At 38.4% G+C, this 17,391-nt stretch overlaps 1 protein-coding gene across 1 annotated transcript in view; it reads right to left on the minus strand.

The window, feature by feature from the left end:
- Positions 1-2,101: 2,101 nt before the first annotated feature.
- The window catches only part of LOC104471174 (succinyl-CoA:3-ketoacid coenzyme A transferase 1, mitochondrial-like), a gene marked incomplete at its 5' end in the record, with an annotated part of 30,426 nt that continues 15,136 nt past the window's right edge, over positions 2,102-17,391 (minus strand). Inside the window, 6 exons of the mRNA XM_010086419.1 lie at positions 2,102-2,148; positions 3,146-3,224; positions 6,297-6,357; positions 11,202-11,308; positions 13,046-13,195; positions 16,097-16,232. Coding sequence (XP_010084721.1) covers positions 2,102-2,148; positions 3,146-3,224; positions 6,297-6,357; positions 11,202-11,308; positions 13,046-13,195; positions 16,097-16,232 — 580 coding nt within the window. The remainder of the gene's footprint in view (positions 2,149-3,145; positions 3,225-6,296; positions 6,358-11,201; positions 11,309-13,045; positions 13,196-16,096; positions 16,233-17,391) is intronic.

Raw genomic sequence — 17,391 nt, forward strand, 5'->3', positions numbered from 1 at the left:
AACATGAAAAAAAATAGCTTTTCTCAATAAGTGAACACCAAGAGAAACTGAATGCATATGTAGCTCAGGAAAATCAAGGGCTAGCCTACTTCAGTGTGCACGGGGGGACAGGAGTCTTTCCTAATTGCTGGTGGCAAAGGCAAAACCCTCTGTATTGGGTAAGGCAGAGATGGAGTTAATTTCCACACAGCAGCCCTCAAAGCGCTGTGTGTTGCATTGGTAGCTAGAGAGGTGTTGATAACACCAGTGTTTCAGCTACTGCTTTGCAGTGCTCACACAGCATCAGGGCTGTCTCCCCAACACACCCGCCCCCATAGGGTCAGGGCCCCAGGGGTCTGTGCATATTATTAATAGCACAGAAAACAAATTTTTGCTTTAAAACACATAAATTAAAGTATACATGATATAAATGCCTTGAATCATGCCTAAAACTCTCTCTGCACCACCTTTTCAGTCATATAATCATGTGTGATTTAAAATGCAGAGACTGACAAATCACTGATTTATTAATACATCTTACACAAAAAGCAGGGCACAATTATCATTACCTTATTGTACATATTAGTATATACAACGAAAAGTTAAATCTAGAGTATTTTAAATCCTATTAATTTTCAGACTCATGACACAGGACACAAATTCTGCTAAAGAAATTAGACTTCAAATGCCCAGTGTATCAGGCTTTCCATAAATTGTTATGAAAAAAACCTAAATTTAGCTTTAGGAAGAAGCAGAGGCTTCCACCAGTTTCCCCAGAACACTGCCTTCCTGGCAATCTGCAGTATCTACTGGTGAACCATGGACTTGCTTTAGCTTGTTCTTTTTGAATGTCATATTTGTTCTTAGCATATGTGACAAGGATAACAGGATTTTTTTTTCACTGAAGATTATATTCACATCTGCAATGAGCTTCTGAAACTGAATGCTGAGAAAGCTCATAATACACACTCAAGAAGGTATCAATTTAGAAAGGAATAAAATATGAGAGACAGAGAAAAGAAAAACAAATACAAATCTTCCAGCACAATGTTGTGTGTAGGTAAAACTATCCGAACAGCAGTCAGCAACATTCGATCTGCTATGAATTTTAACCATTTAACATTCACTAGTGTAGCAATGAAGAGCCAAATCTGAACACACATAATTAGAGGTTATATATATAAGAAAAGCGACCGTAGGAAAAAAAAAAAAACCAAACAACAACACATAGCTAAATTAACTACTGAAGAAGTTTATTCCCCTGAAAATCAGAACCGTTACCTAAACGTAAAAAGAACTACCTTAGAAACTCCCTTCTAGCTCAGTCTATGCCAGCGCTTCTCAAATCATCATAAGATGGTCTGCACAACAGCTGTAAAAACGTTTTGGTTTTCTGTTCTGTCTTTTAATAAATACACACACACAAAGAAGCAAGGAATCTATACAATGAAGGGAAGTAAAAACAATAAAAGAGCATTCAACTCTGAGGGTGGGCTTCTTTTTGGCAAACTAAAATTACTGTGGCAATGCTATGCAAATGTTTCTAGGAGCTGCTTTTCCAAATCAGTACTACTAGCCCCTGGATTTCAATTCCAACCCTTCTCTGACTTGTTCTTTAACCTTCTATGACTGGTGCCATAATAGTCACCAAACTGCTTTTTAACATTGCTGAATACTGAAGCAGAAAAGGCATTAAACACTCCAGCCTTCTTTGTACTCTGCATTGCTAATTTTACTCTCTTCATTGAGCAGTGAAATGTTACTGTTCTTGGTCACCCAGCCCACTAAGTATGTACTCTTACAAAGATTTCTTGCTACTTTGACATCTTCTTGTTGCTACTTTCAAGCCTCCTTTATTTTGTACTGGGCTGGAGATGTCTCACTTTGCTCCTATGTGCTTAAGCTTTTTTCATTTGGCTGGTTTTTGTAATGCTTAGCCTCAGACATCTGACGTTGGTCTCACTTTCTTTTTTCTTTTCCGTGTTTGAGATTGCAATGATTGCGATCAAGGTCAAACTCCCACTGCTCTTCCAATGCTTTCTCCATGCTGGAAAAGTTTATTCTCAAGATCTTAATACAGTAACTTAATTTTTTCCGAGCTATACCTCACAGAAATCTTCATCTAGCAAGTCTCTAAGCTCACAAAATCAGTCTTCCTAAGAGACATTCCTGGTATTTTGCCGTTTTCCCTTCTATGCTTTCAAGGATCATGTGCTTGTATTTCATAGTTACTCTCCCACAAGCGTTCACTCAAATCTTCCATCTAAGGTTCCTTTAGGAAAGGATATTGTGATGTCTCTACTCTATAACTGGGTTATCTAAATTCAGATTCACAAGCAGCTCTGACTCACAATTTAGGCAAAACCTAGGCATGTAAATCCAATCATGCAGTCAAAAGCCCAAACTAACCACCTAGTACTTACAGACTCTTTACAGTAAACTGTCAATGTGTAAAAACCTTGAAGAATTCCTCATAACAGGGCTACGTATCTGAGGAAAGTTTTGCTGTTGTTAAAGCACTTGGGAGGAACAGACACCAAAAAAAAGGTTCATTTTCCAGTTTCCTCAATAAAACACAATGCCATGATTTAGCACAGATAACAGGATACAAATAGCTTATTTCAGTCTGCTTCTGTCCCCTAGTGCAGTGCAGTTCATTGTACCTGAGATAATGGTGCTCACTGACGTGGCTGTGTTGTTACTAGGCAACCAAAGATAAAATGCAGGGTTTAATGATTTTTATTTAATGCATTTTTATGAGAAAGTGCACTCTCTTTTTTCCTCCCCTGATATTACTTCAGGTGGAAATGCTGTTTACCCAGGGAGATATATTTAGCCATCCTCTGCAATCCGAACAAGAAAATTATTCAAACTGGATATTCAAAACAGACAGTCAATAAATATTTCTAAACATATTGACTATTACCACTATCAAACACTTACATCGTACCAGCAGCTGAGATCTCAAACCACTTCACCAGGTACAAGTAATCAGTAGGTCTCACAGCAGAGAATAACAATGGCAAGAAAACAGACAACAGCTCATGGATGTCTGAGGCTGTTATGGATGTTTATGTACTCCTCTGTGGCAAAGAGAAAGAGCCCAAGCCTCTATCACCCTTCACCTCTCCTGTTCTGTCATGACACCCACATCTGGCAATGTCACTCCATGTTTTCTTCCTGTGGCTTTGGGTTGTCACAATTCTGTCCAAAAAAGAGGGGTCCATCACCAAAAGCTGTCTCTCCTAGTGGGGCCCTGCTCACAGGAGCCTCTACAGGAAGATGTACATCTTTGGAAGCATCCTAATATCACAGCCCTTGCCCTAGCAGCCTAGCCACACTGCTAGGAGGCATAACAACTGAGTTCCTTTTAGATTGGCTGACTTCCCAACTCTTCCATCTTTGCAACAGGAGCAGGAAAGTGTCTACAGATCCAAAAATCAACTGAAAGCCTCAGGCTGGGTGCATCCATGAGGGCTCAGGTCTGAACAATGCTACAACTCTGACTGCATATTTAATTCCTGCAAATTCTGCAAAATGAAGTGAGAAGCAGATGAACTATTTTTAAATGCAACACTGTAGAAGAAAAAACAAGTCTCACATCATTTTGCTTTCACATATAGATAAAGCCAAACTAACTAATGCTGCCACTACTGGATTATTTAACATTTTTCTCTGCTAAGGTTACCTTTCAAATAACAGGAATCATGCAATTCAATTGTAAACTTCTTTCTGACCCTTCATACTGGTCATCTTTAAATTAAAGTAGAAAGTCCACTGGACTCAGTGCCATTGTATCTTTACAGTTTTTTGTGCCTCAGGATACATCCTTATCATGAGTGTTATCAGGTTCTACTTCCTATCACTTAGGTAGACAAAAGAAATGCATTTAACGGTCCAAAATATTTGTGCAGGTCAGTAAACGCCTCTTGCATTTTATCTTGCATTTATTCTGATCCCAAAAAAGGGCACTGAACAGCTACTTCTGACCATTTGCCTAGTCAAAATAATACAAGGCTGAGGGTCAGACACTTCCATCTGAAATTTGTTCTAGGGGAGCGCCACAGACATAACTGGTAACAGTACAGCCTGACTTCCTCCTCCTTCAGAAGCCTCTCCACACACAGCCAGCCTCACTCCTCACAACGCAGAAGTTTTTAAGCAACCAATAGCTATCAGTTTGTGGGTTTGTGAGCTTGGTTGGTTTTTTTTTGGCCTCTATTCTTATCCTCCACATCTGCAAATGCTGCAAAGTTCTCCCACCTCTGAATTGTTACAAAAATCGTCTGTCTGTACGTCAGCAGTGTAAAATGCCACACCGACCTAGACTAGAGAACAGCAGCTTTAATGCGTTAAAAGAAGAAAGTGTCTTTTACTGTGTACAGATGTCAGGAGATTTCACAGCTCCTTGGGTTAACTTAGAAGGACAGGTTAACAAATGCAATTGATTCTCAGTGCACTTCCCACTTTCACCAAGTTCACAGATACCTTGAGATTGGATTTCCAGTAGTTTATATTTCCCTTGGTGTGTATCTTACTATGCCAAGTGCCATTCCATATTTTTACCAATGATCAGAAACTGAAATAAATCTGTGGGAAGGACTGGTGAAATAATAAATCCTAAGAAGGAAGTGGCAGTACCAGACACAACAGGTAAACTGGGTCTATTCAAACATAACGGGTTTCATAAAAAAACATGAAGTCAGACATCTGTGATCAAGAAATACCTGCCATACTCACAGAATGCATGTTGGCAAACACTGATTAGACTTTTCCTGAAGTATGCCGGAAATGGATTAACAAGGTGTTAGCAACTAACGCTGTAGGACCTCCTGCGTAACAATCAGGAAAGAGTACAGGTATGCAAACAAGGAAGCAGCAGGACCAAAGCGCAACTCTACTTTTCAGGTGACATTAGGGGTAGCACTGTTACAATGCCAAAGACATTTCAATTGCCACATTTGTAAAGTTTCAGAAAAAAACAGAGTGAGAAGGAGATGGACATAAAAAAGATAGGAGAGCTGAAGATAATGTTTTACAGTTAGAATCATATAAGACCTCAATCTGCTCATCATTATCACCAGCACTGAGAAGCCACTCAATGGGAAGGAAGTGCTGGTTTCAGAAAGGTTTTTAATATAGCAGAAGAGAGTAAAAGCACTGGAATGGAACCAAAAGCCAAAGTAATTACAGTAAAAAGATATATTTATACCAGTGAGGATTATTAACCACTGGAACAAGCACAAACATTTCACCAACTGTGGAAATTCATGTACTGTTGCTGAACTGTGACTGTAAGTCATGTGGCAAATTCTATGGTATTTTTTGTCATAGTTCTGTAAAACACAAAGAAGTAACTCACAGTCCCAAACGCATTATTCAGAGATGTTTACATAACAAATACATTTTCCACATAAGACTTTACAAAAGAAACAAAAAAAAAAAAACAAAACCAAAACAACCCCCAAACAAACAAACAAAAAAATTAAAACCAAAACCTTTGAAGAAACACAAGCCTCTTCCATTTCGAATTTACTAGAAACAGTCTAGAAGAGTTTGTCTTGATCTTATTGTCAAGCCGTATTTAGCTTTTACTAGGCTTATAAAAAAAAACTTACAAGAGAGTGATGAAAAAGCTAATAGAGCAGTCTATCTTTTAGATATTGCTATGCCTTAGCAACTCTCCAGTCACCAATATATTTCCAGTGCAGGCTGCTCCACATTTTTAAACATTATCGTTTTACACAACAACGAAAAAGGACAAAAAGATTGGAAGAAACTTCTATATCATCTAGTCCATCCTCTTTCTCAAGGCATAACCAAATGTCTGAATCTCATTCTGGACGGATATTTATGTAACTTATTACATTTGAGAAACTACAACTGTGATAGTTCCATGAGCTGCCCAATCTATATTGTTATGTACTTATTATCAGAAGTTTTGCACAAGATCTGATGCAAATCTTCTCAAGCACAGCATTAGCCTACTGTTTCTTCTTTCAACCATGTATTACTTCATTTAACAAATTTTAAGGCTGTTGTCATGTCTCCCTTTCAAAGGCTGATCACAGCAAACACGAAGTCCTGGCCAGGATCAGATGAACAGTAATAAACTGGGGAAACATGGTGAACTAATCACTAAAACAGAGTACCTTGTTAGGAGTAGGCAATCCAAGGAGACAGGTTAGACCACTGTCCCTCGTATGAAATCCTCCAACCAGACAAGAAAAGGAGAACTCTGTCCCCAGAATACCATGCAAAATAAATGGGTTTGTTGACTACAGGGGTACAGGGCTTACTATGTTTCAATTCCCTACCTCTACCACAGTTGTCTTGGCAGCTTTGCACATAGGTTGGTTGAAGTTTCTTGCAGTTTTCCTGCAAAAGAAAATAAAATGAATAGATGATAAAAGCTGTAACAGTACAAGGAAACTTTTCAGAAATAAGCTACTACAAGTATCTCTGTAATAGAAATATCACAAATCTTCTCATCAAATAGCTAGAAGACTAATAAAAAAATAGGAGGAAAGAAAAAGTATTATGGAATTGTATAAGATGCATATGAAATTAAATCATATTTTGCTACAGAAAATATTTATTACAGCTCTTTTGACTCTTAATCAGCACATTGTTTAATTGAAATTGGGTATGCTACTGGTATCTTAATTTATTAAATCTAAGAGCAGTAGCAAGCTGGGCTTTGTAATGTACCTTCCCATTATTTCACTGCACAAAGAACTACATTAATCTCCACGGGGAGGGTCAGCACAGGGCCTAACAACCTCTCAGGTCCCACATATGTGTTTGTAATTCAGACTAGGCCTTGGGATAGCACTTTGCACAGTAGTAAATTTAATTCAATTCTCCTGATTAAAAAAGCTGTGCCAGTTTTGGCACTCCCTGCAAGATTCTGGCATTCATCCTAAGTATTCCCACACAGTATTTCTGTAACAAGGAAAAAGAACCTCTAGGGAATAAAGTAACACATGACATGTATAACCATGCTGGGATCTGCAATGAGATCATAGTAGGTGCAAGGAAAAACAAGGGACCTATGTCAGCCCCCTTCTGTATTTTTCAGAAAGCAAACAAAACTGTGTGGTGTAATATTTAAGAAAAATTACATATATTTTAGTGAGGCTCCATTGATTGCTTCTCAGCATTTTTCTCTTCTAAAAGTAGGATTATTGAAATTTTTCCTGAAAATGCATGAACCTAGGGTTCAAAACAAGTCAAAACTTCTTTTACCCCCACCCCATCTCCATAGAAGCATTTCTTTTTTGACCATCCTTGTTTCCCAATGTCTTCTACTTTCTTCACCCTTTCGTGCAATGCCCAGGCCTAATGCTAGAGCCGGGACGAACTTTGGGGTGCTGCTGCCACCTCGTGGCACTGCAGGACGTAGGGAACTGGAATAGCCTAATCCTGAGATTACCAAACCGTTTTAACAGGATTTCTAGTACAGAGACCTATAAAATCAAAGCTATACCCAAAGACACATATCACAGGGAAATCCTGTTTTTTTAGAATCATAGAATCACAGAAACATAGAATGGTTTGGATTGGAAGGGACCTTAAAGACCACCTAGTTCCAACCGTGGGCAGGGACACCTTCTACTACATCAGGCTGCTCATCATTGGCAATACAAAGCAGCTGTGAAGCCTCCAATAGAGGCTACAAAAGGGACAGTATCTTTTGTCCGTGGGTCTCCTCTGTGGCTGTGTAAGAACAAAAGGATGTCAGAAGCAGAAACCTTAAAAAAAAAAAAAAAAGAAAAAAAAGAAAAAAAAAAAAAGGAAGACTTGAATTCTTCTCTTAGTGCATTAATACAATACTAGCTAGTAGTGACTTAGGGGAAGTACCCTAAACTAGGTAGTGTAGAAAATGAGAAGAAAAACTGAGTTACAAAAGCTGAATTAAAATAGCAGGGGAATGGGTACAGATGGGGGAAGGCAGATGTGGAAACAAATAATTATTTAATCCCATGCAATTACTTTTCTGAGCCAAAGACCTTCTCGAGATTGTAGTGGCTCGTCTGTCAGTAAAAGAAACTGAGATAAAATTATTTTTACATCGGGGAAAAAATTATAAGAAAACATTTCAATGTAAAATTAAGAAGAGCTAATGAGCTTGAATCTGACCCGATTTATAAAACCTTATGCGACCTAGAATGCTCTTCGGTTAGTAAAGTTGTTTCAGAAGCAGCAGTCTTTTACAAGATCAAAGTAACACTATAACACATGGTCCAGAAGAAGAAAAAACAGAAGTACCACACTTATTTTTGAACACAGAATAATGTTGAGGTTTTTTGAGTATGAAATCCAGAAACTAGCAAGCCAAGTTTGCCTTTTTATTTTAAGATAACTTTCTGAATATCTACACTCAACAAAGTCTACAAAGTTCATTGCTTCCGCAGTGGATTTCTAAGCTGTCTGCAAAGCATAACAACAGCTTTCTTCCCAAAGAAGAATTAACTAGCAAGCTAGTTAATTGTACACCAAAACAAAAAACTACATCCACTATGTGCCGAATGGTGCAGAGGTGAAGGGACACCTCAGACATGAGTTGAATTTATGCATCGCAGCACCACTTGAAGCATGAAAAGATGACCTGACATGACTGCCTGTGACAGTAAGGGCCCGGACTCCGGTTATTGTTTCAAGGTCTCTTTTCCCTTGTCAAGAGTCCACCTTCTTTGGCACCAAATCACACCTCCGCTTGTAAAGTGGAAGTATATTGGGCTAGAATAACTCCAAAGCAGAATTGTACCAGATAAAAAGGCAAGGGAGCCAAAGGAGGTAGAATATCCATAAAAGCAGTGACACTCCCTGCTGTTGTCCCTAATGAGGAAAGCTCTGAAGGAGCTTAAGATACGGAGATACTCTCTTCTACTAAGTAGAACTAGGACCTGCATCAGACTAACAAAGTGAAATAGCCATATATGCATCCTTTCAGCTAGCACAGGAACAAGGTGCGATTATTTCATTATGTTTGAGGGATTCTTGGATTATTTGTCTCGGTAATGGTGCACTATACCTAAGAATTATTACCTACTGGGCCAGACAAAGGACTTGTTAGGCAAAAGCTGTGGTGCTGAATAGTCCACTCAGCATAAGCATGCCTGGAAGGAAAGCAGACACAGATGTACTGTACAGAACAAAAGATCTAGAAGACACAAAGTATCATGTAGTAAGCCCTGTTTAAAAAAAAAATTGCTTTCTAAAGGAGCTGGTGCCATTCCAGATCCACAAGAAAACAGTATAGCTTCATGTATGTCAATAGACAAAAAAACGCATGGTGGCCTGTGGTCCCAATAAGCCTATCTAAAGCACATCCTTTGGATTTAAAAAAGCTCTCAGCTTGAGGGTGATCAACAGTTTCAGACAGTGCATTCCTGTTGCCTTCACAGATACCAGACACATGGGAAACACACTATAAATAGTACCACACTGCTGTGAAAGCCTTGGCAGATTTGAATAAACACAGAGCTTATGCCTATTTAGGCATTCCTCAGCAAACAAAATGGAAGTCACATAACAAAAAAAGTATAGAAGGGTCCCACTGGCAGTGAATACAAACTCAGTATGTAGCATGATGTCAAAAATACATTTTCGTTTTCATCCTGTAGATCACAGAAGTTCTGCTGTTTACTTTAATCTATTACAATTTCCATCTCTGTTTTCTCCTGCAGGCTATGAGACAAGCCTATGTTTCTCTGTTATAGGCCATTAGGTAATCTGTGTCTCATTCAAAACCAGAATGGGTCACTGCTTATTACGAGCAAATTCTTTTAAACTAGCAGTACTCTACACGGAATAAGACACTGGATGATTATGTTTCCATCTTTGATTAGGTACACTTGAAAGAAGGAGTCACAACTTTTAGGTCTCCACTCCAGATGGAAATAGCATCTGGCATCAACTGCATTGTGTGAATGTGGGAGAGATATGAAGACTTCTGAAAGGAACAAGAGGGAGAGGAAAAGGCATGAAGAGAGACCAACAGGACATGAAGGAACTGGGGGAAAAACGAAGAATGCAACCAGTCTGTTCCTGTGGAGAATGACAGAATTTTTCAGAGGTAAGTAAGCATCAGTAGACAGATAAAGGGTAAAAGCACAGAGAGTAGAGGGTCAAGATCAAACACAGACAAGCCCGAGGGCAAAGACTGTTTCCTGTATTCGGTGTCCTAGAGCCTAAGGAAAGCACTTTAGCAGCCATCAAATTCATATGCACACACACACCAAACTTCAGTTTTCAATCAGCTTGCCAGTGGGCAAGCCAGGATGTCAAGAGTTTGGTAAAATAAAAAATTATTTCTTAATATTCAACTATTTTAATTTAATATTGTTATTAAATCTGTAAGACATATACATAAAATTTATGTGAATACACGCATATATATACATATACAAATAAAAGCATAACTTTATCGGTTTTATTTTATCTGTGTATTTTCAGTTGCTTTTTAAACTCCTTGTTTGCTTTTATACATAAAAAGACAGACTACATCACTCAGCATCTTCCTGTAGTAAACTGCAACTGATTACCATAACGCTTACCTTTTCATCTGACAGCCATAAAACAAACAAATAAAACCCAAATGTTAAACATAAGCAAATCTCTCCTGCTTCAGTTGACAACAAACCAGAGCACAAATACAGCAACTCAAATCAATGATGTTATCACTAGTGTAATGTCCAAACTTTCAACTACAAAAGATGTTCAAATTCATATGATGCTTCCCCCTACACCACTGAGATAAAATCAACTTTAAACACACTTTTCTGGAGACAGAAACAAGTTTTCCTATCACTGGTGGGCCAGGAGACTGACTCAGCAACCTTCTCTTCTGGCATACATGAACCTGCACTTCTTGCCTTCAATTGTGCAAAGAAAAAGACCCAAACTAACATGTGAATTGAAATTAACGGAATGTCATGACATTTCTCCACAGTCATCATAAATGACTTTGGACTGCTATGTCTCATTTTTCATTACCAATGTCTTATTTCACAGCTGTGTTTGAATTCTCAAAAGTTATCAGAAAAAGTAATTATATTGTTTTTATAGCAGTATAATTTGACACTAGGCACAGGCAATATGAAACAAAGTGAAGTTGCTAAAAAATTACTTTGCCATCACACAAAAGACAGGATTATTCTTATCTTTGGTTATCTAAACCATGAAGGAATCTTTGCCCACTGGCAAACAAGTCATACCTGAAAATGATGTTTCCCGCACGATCAGCCTTCCATGCCTTCACAAGAGCAAAATCTCCTGTAATCGACTTCTCCAGAATAAAGTGACGGCCATCAAACTCTCGCACCTACAGAGATAAGTACACTACTCAGATGTAGGTTTCTTTAAACAGATCTCCCACATAATATTTATTTTATGGGGTTAATTTTACAGGCTATTACATTTAGACGTCTTCTTGTACTACATAAAGTTTTATCTGAAAAACTGTAGCTTGACTGTATGATAACAGAGAAGCATGGAAAGGCTGTAAACTGTAGTTTTACCATAGTGTCTCTGTTTATGAAAACAGAACAAGAATCAGATCCATATTCCATACTGGACTTAGACCTGCTTCTTCCTGCACATCCATCTACCAGCTAACCAAAAAATGAAGTGCCAAAGCAGAACTTTTGAAGAGGTTCATCATCACTGCCCATGACCAGAAACCCCAGATCCAGAATGAAGTGCATTTAAGACAGAGTACTCAAACCACAGCATCTGACAGACTGAATTTCATTTAATTTTCTCTGTATGTATGATTAATATTTGTAACTATATTGTGCCTGAAGCCAGAATACATAACAGACAAACAGCTAGTATTTTAATCCTATATAGAAACATGAAACAGCATTTCCCTCTTAACAATGTAGAAGGTTACAGTATACACAAAAACATCTCGAGAGCTATTAAAAAAAATTTTTTTGGGGGGAAGTATGACAAAAGTGTTATCAGAAGTCAGTTTTCAGTTCTGTAAAAGGAGATCTGAGCTTTTATAAAATGACACTTGCACTCAAAATGGATTTGGAGAATGGATTTGATCAAATCATGCTAGTCATGTTATCAGCCCCTTCCAAAAGGATGAGGAAAGTAAGAGAGACTTTTCCACAAAAGTAAGAAGTAGAAGAAAAATTTTATCAAAATTATAAGCTATTTAATAATCAAAACATTCCTTCAAATGGTAAAACATCATAACAACATATTCAGTAAGAAAATTAAGGAAAAGGAAAGACTAAGTTAATTATTAGATACTGAAAATATCCACGTACAAAATACATGAAAACCACAGGAGGGGGAAATTACCTTTACCCAGAGACGTTCTTTAGGTAGAATTTAATACCATTTGCAGCATAACTGAACATACAGCAGTAGTCCCATCCATTTCTTTAAGTACAGTTATTGTACTGAGAAATCTCTTCCCTTCTTCAAATTCTACATCCAATTTCAATACGAAGCCCTTGTTTCTCACTTGGAAGCCACATTTTTTTATTTCTTTGCAATTTCAAATACTCAGACTACCTTGCATTTCAACTGTTAGAAAATGCATTTCCTGAACGTTTGTGTCAACTGAGCTCTTCCTGTTTAACAGGAAAATGCCCCACCTCTTCTAACGCTAAAGCTTCAGGTACAGCTGTGGGGCTGCTTACTCCATATCACACTATTTAAGGAGCACCTGCCCAACCAACAGGATGCAGTTCTCAATCAGTACTGTGCACTGCAGTGGCCTGGTACAAGATTTTGTTTGAATACACAGTGAACCTGGTCAGACAACTGTCAAGTGAAGAGTAACTCAGCAACACAGTTTTCACTTGGACCAGTTCTTGCTGCTAAGCCATTCCAAAGCTGTAAAAACGTTTCTAACACATCACAGAGGACAGAAGTAAGCAGTGGGAGGAAAACTATTGCGTCTGGTATCACAGACATCCTGTTAATCCAACATACCAAGGTTAAACTTGACCAAGAGGTCCTTAAACTACTGTTTATTTTGGAAATATATGAGAAATTCAATTTTCAAAGCAGGCTTTCTAATAACAAATTGACGTCTTACCTCTCTTGGCTGGCTGGCAATGGCAATAGTGCCATCTTTGTTGTATTTGATAGGCGCACCCCCTTCCTGGACCAGCGTCCCATAGCCAGTACTGGTGTAAAATGCTGGGATTCCTGCTCCTCCTGCTCTAATACGTTCAGCAAGAGTACCCTATGGGAAAACATATTTAAGAACTAGTCATTGGGAACGACAAATCAAACTCTGATGAATGGGTCACATGAACATATTTTTATATCCTGTCATTTGGAGCTTCTCCTTCTGAATTCAGCAGACGATCAGATCTAGTTCTTCCATTTCAGCTCTCCTTTGTGGGATTGGTACTGGATATGGCAAGAAATACTTCACACGCAGCCACAAATTGCTCGAGAGCACACAGTCATACAACTCCCAAGCCCCAGCACTTTGCTGTGCCTCTTCCCATTCTGCTTATTTCCCAATACATTCCTCTGAGAAGAGTACCAAGTTCTTTTTCTCTTTCCGATCTGGCCACATATGCTAGAAAGTTTTTGTTTTACAGCAGTCCTACATATTTATGTTTCATTCTCCAACATCTTAGGAAAAACTTCATACCTCACTCCAAGCTGAAACAGCCATGTTTCTGAACAGCCATGTTTCTGCACAGCAGATCAAGAAAGGAACAAGGAGTCCAGCGATCTGGGTTGCTCATAATAAGAATACCAAGAGACTGACAGAACAGCATTTCTACTCTATTTGACCATCTCATCTGCACTCTGCTTTATGTCCAGCTAACAGCCCAAATTCCTCATTAGCCTTAATTATGGGCTGATGGCCACAAACATGTCTGTCTACTTTCCATTAATGTCCTTTCCCAATTTTTTTTTAATATTTTTCTGGGCTTACAGCAAGCCAAGAGCATCACAGTCAATTAAGTAGCTAGCCTCCAGAACAGAAGTTACATTTTCCCCAGTTATCCTGCAAGAATCACAATGACTTCTGGTAGGTTTACAAAATGGTGGCAAGAGGCAGATGTGAACCATGCAATGACATAAGTCCTGTGCTTCAAGCCGCGTTAGTGTCTCAAGATCTCATCATGACCTGTCCCTTACTGTGTAACAAAGTCTCCCACTTTGTATAAAGTCATATCAAACTTGAAAAGCATTTTCCAAAAGGCTACTTTATCTTGACACAAATATTTCAAATCCCCACATCTCCTAACAAGTCATTAATTTACATTACTGTTTATAATTTGTCCTAGTTTTGGCTGGGACAGAGCTAGCTTTCTTCACAGTAGTTAGTATGAGGCTGTGTTTTGGATTTGTGCTGAGGAGAAAGCTGATAACTGATGTTCATAATTGCTGCCAGGACAGTCAAGGACTTCTCAGCTTCTCCGTTGTGCCAGTGTCTGCAGGGGCAGCAGAAGCTAGGAGGGAGCACAGCCCCAATTACTGGCCTAGGATTTGACCTCAAATTTAGGATTTAGATCCAAATTGGCCAATAATATATTCCATATGATGCATGTCATGCCCAGTATATAGATGAGGATCTGTCCAGAAGTGCTCATTCTTTTTGTGTTGGCTCTCTCTCTGGGTCACCCTTCTCTCGGGGTCGACTTACTCCCTCAGTCAGCTCTCAGTCTCGGACACTCCAGCTCTTATCTACTTTCCTGGATTGCAGTTTTGGGACTCTCCCTACTCTGGGATCATTGGCCATGAATGGGCTGAGCCTTGGTCATCAGGTGGTGAGCAGTTTCACTGTATCACTCATTTGTATATTTCTATACATTACTATTATTATAGTCATCATTATTTTCAACATTATTGTAGTTTAGTTACTAAATTTTTCTTATCTCAACCCAAGAGTCTCTTTTCCCTTTACCCTTTTAATTCTCCCCCCATCCCTGGAAGGGGGTAGGGTGACCGAGTGGCTGTTGTGGTGTTTTGCTGCTAGACAGGGGTAAAACCACAACACCACTGCATACTGTAGACCCCGTATTTTCATGCTGTATCTACACAGCTTGTCTGTGCAGTTCACAAAGCCAGTTACATGTCTGAGAAGTTCAAGGTCTTCTAGATGAAAGCACTGAACATTAAGTAGGAAGAAGGAAAAAATAAATTGTGAGATCCGTGACTTTTGAAACATAAGAAGTGACAAGTGGCTGATTATTTCCCTGTCGACTGACTGGTTAAGAAAGAAGCTTTTCTGCCCAGCTCTCGGATTTGAAGAGACATGCCCAAGAGATGGACTCCAAAACTCTCTTGTCCATAAAAACTTAAGACTGTTGGTTTTCTCAGAGACTTAATAGTTGTTTAAAGCCCAAAGTTCATGTCTCCTTTGGAAATGTCACACACTAACATGCTGTAGGCTTTAAACTTAAAGAGTACTAATTTCACAAAACTAGATGGCAATAGAATGTGACTGATACTTATTATTATAGGATCTCATTGCATTCAGGCTATTTGGGTAGCTTGGCAGTGATAAAATAATTAAAACCATGGTGATAAAAAGTGAAGTTGTTAATACTGGCTCCCAACACTACGCAGAGATTAATTTCATTAAGATTTCATGAACAAGCCCAAAGGAGTTATGTGTCACAATGAACTGAGATCTCCTAATTTGATTCCTATCCACTAGATGGCAGACACTGCGCAGGCAACATTCCCAAAAGCACACAAGAGCTGTCACCAATATGGCAATTCAGAAGCTCCCTAATTTTTTTCCCTTATATGGGCCACAGTAGTGAGCATACTTCCTGTGTTCTTCTACAGTCTGGGAGGAACTACAAAAAAATCAAACATTGTACAATAAAATACCCATATGTGTATGTATATACATATATATATACTCGAAATGAATATAACGTTAACAAGCCATAAAAGGAATTCACACAATACAACCAGTCAGTTCTGAACAGACCAGTAGCAGCCTACAGCCCATGATCCTAAAATGGCAAGTGCCACCTGTCTTTACTGCACATCTGCACATAGGCAACACATTTGGATTAAAAAATAATTTTATAATAGTACTTAACCATTACTCTACTCAGTATTTCAAATGTAGAGAAAACACTGGTCTCCTGAAGACACTCCTTACCTGAGGCGTAAGCTCAACTTCAAGCTCACCAGATAAATACTGGCGTTCAAACTCAGCGTTCTCTCCAACATATGATGACACCATGCGTTTTATCTGCTTAGTCTGAAGCAGAAGACCAAGTCCAAAATTGTCAACACTGTGTAAAAAAAGCCAGACAATAATCATAATTTATAACAGAGATTTATTGTATTTAAAGCACTTGATAAATTTGAATGACTTAATAAGATAGAACAAAGTAATCTCCCCCAACTTTAGACATAAGGAATTGGAGACAAAAGTCAAATCCCAGCTTTTACGGGGGAAAAGATCAAAGCTACAATCAAAATCTAGGAGTCCAGTGCTCAGACTTCATCTCTTTCAAGGTGCTGAATACATCCAAAACTTCCTTTTAAAGACATTTCCCATGTAAATGTGCTACAAATACCAGCTTAACAAGTGATGTTATTTCACATATCTGGTCCTTTAAAAAGCCTTACTAATTAGTGAAAAGTCACATATAGCCTGGCTATGAGTGAACAAAGACTTACTTTTTTGTTTAAGCTCTTGCTCACCAGGAAAAAGGCAAGTGATTGCTTAGCAGTTCAAGAAGAAAGGTACATCCATATTTATAGTGTTGGTTCATATGTAAGGTAAGAGAACAATTCCATTTAGATTTTTTTTACAGTAAATAATCTGATTTCTTAAGAAACTGCTTACTCCAGCAAAATGTACTAACGCTGCAGTCAAGATTTTCTTGTCTGTCACAATATCAGCTTACAGTGAATGCCAAAGATAACATACATTGTGCCATTGCTTCTGGATTCTGACTTTCTAAAGACATTACTCTCTATTGGTCTTTAGCATTCCGGTGATGTTTGTCACCCTGTGTATTGTGTACTGATGGAACGAGAACATATTTCAAGAGTTCCTGTGACAAAGAGGCTGTGTAAAAAAAGCTATTTCAATTCAAAAAAACATGAGGTTAAAACATAAAAAAATGAAATAAACCAAGATGATATTACAAAGGCATATTTCTTTCACATTTCCAACACATTATGCAGATGTTGGCAGACTGGTATATGTGTGTGAAGCTCCTCTACATTTATGTTGTTCTCTGCAACATATGAGTGGTGAACTCAGACCTTCCACTCCCACTATAGGAAAGATGCCATGATCCAGAAGCACCTCACAAAAAGTGACGCATATCTGCCACTAGTTGTTTCAATTCAGTATGACTTCATTATGCACACAATGGCTTGAGATTTCAGGATAAAAAAACACTGAAAAAATATTAAAAGAACACTTTAAGAAATGAA

This window comes from Pterocles gutturalis, unplaced genomic scaffold (genome assembly GCF_000699245.1).
Source record: "Pterocles gutturalis isolate BGI_N339 unplaced genomic scaffold, ASM69924v1 scaffold3056, whole genome shotgun sequence".
Classification (NCBI taxonomy): domain Eukaryota; kingdom Metazoa; phylum Chordata; class Aves; order Pterocliformes; family Pteroclidae; genus Pterocles; species Pterocles gutturalis.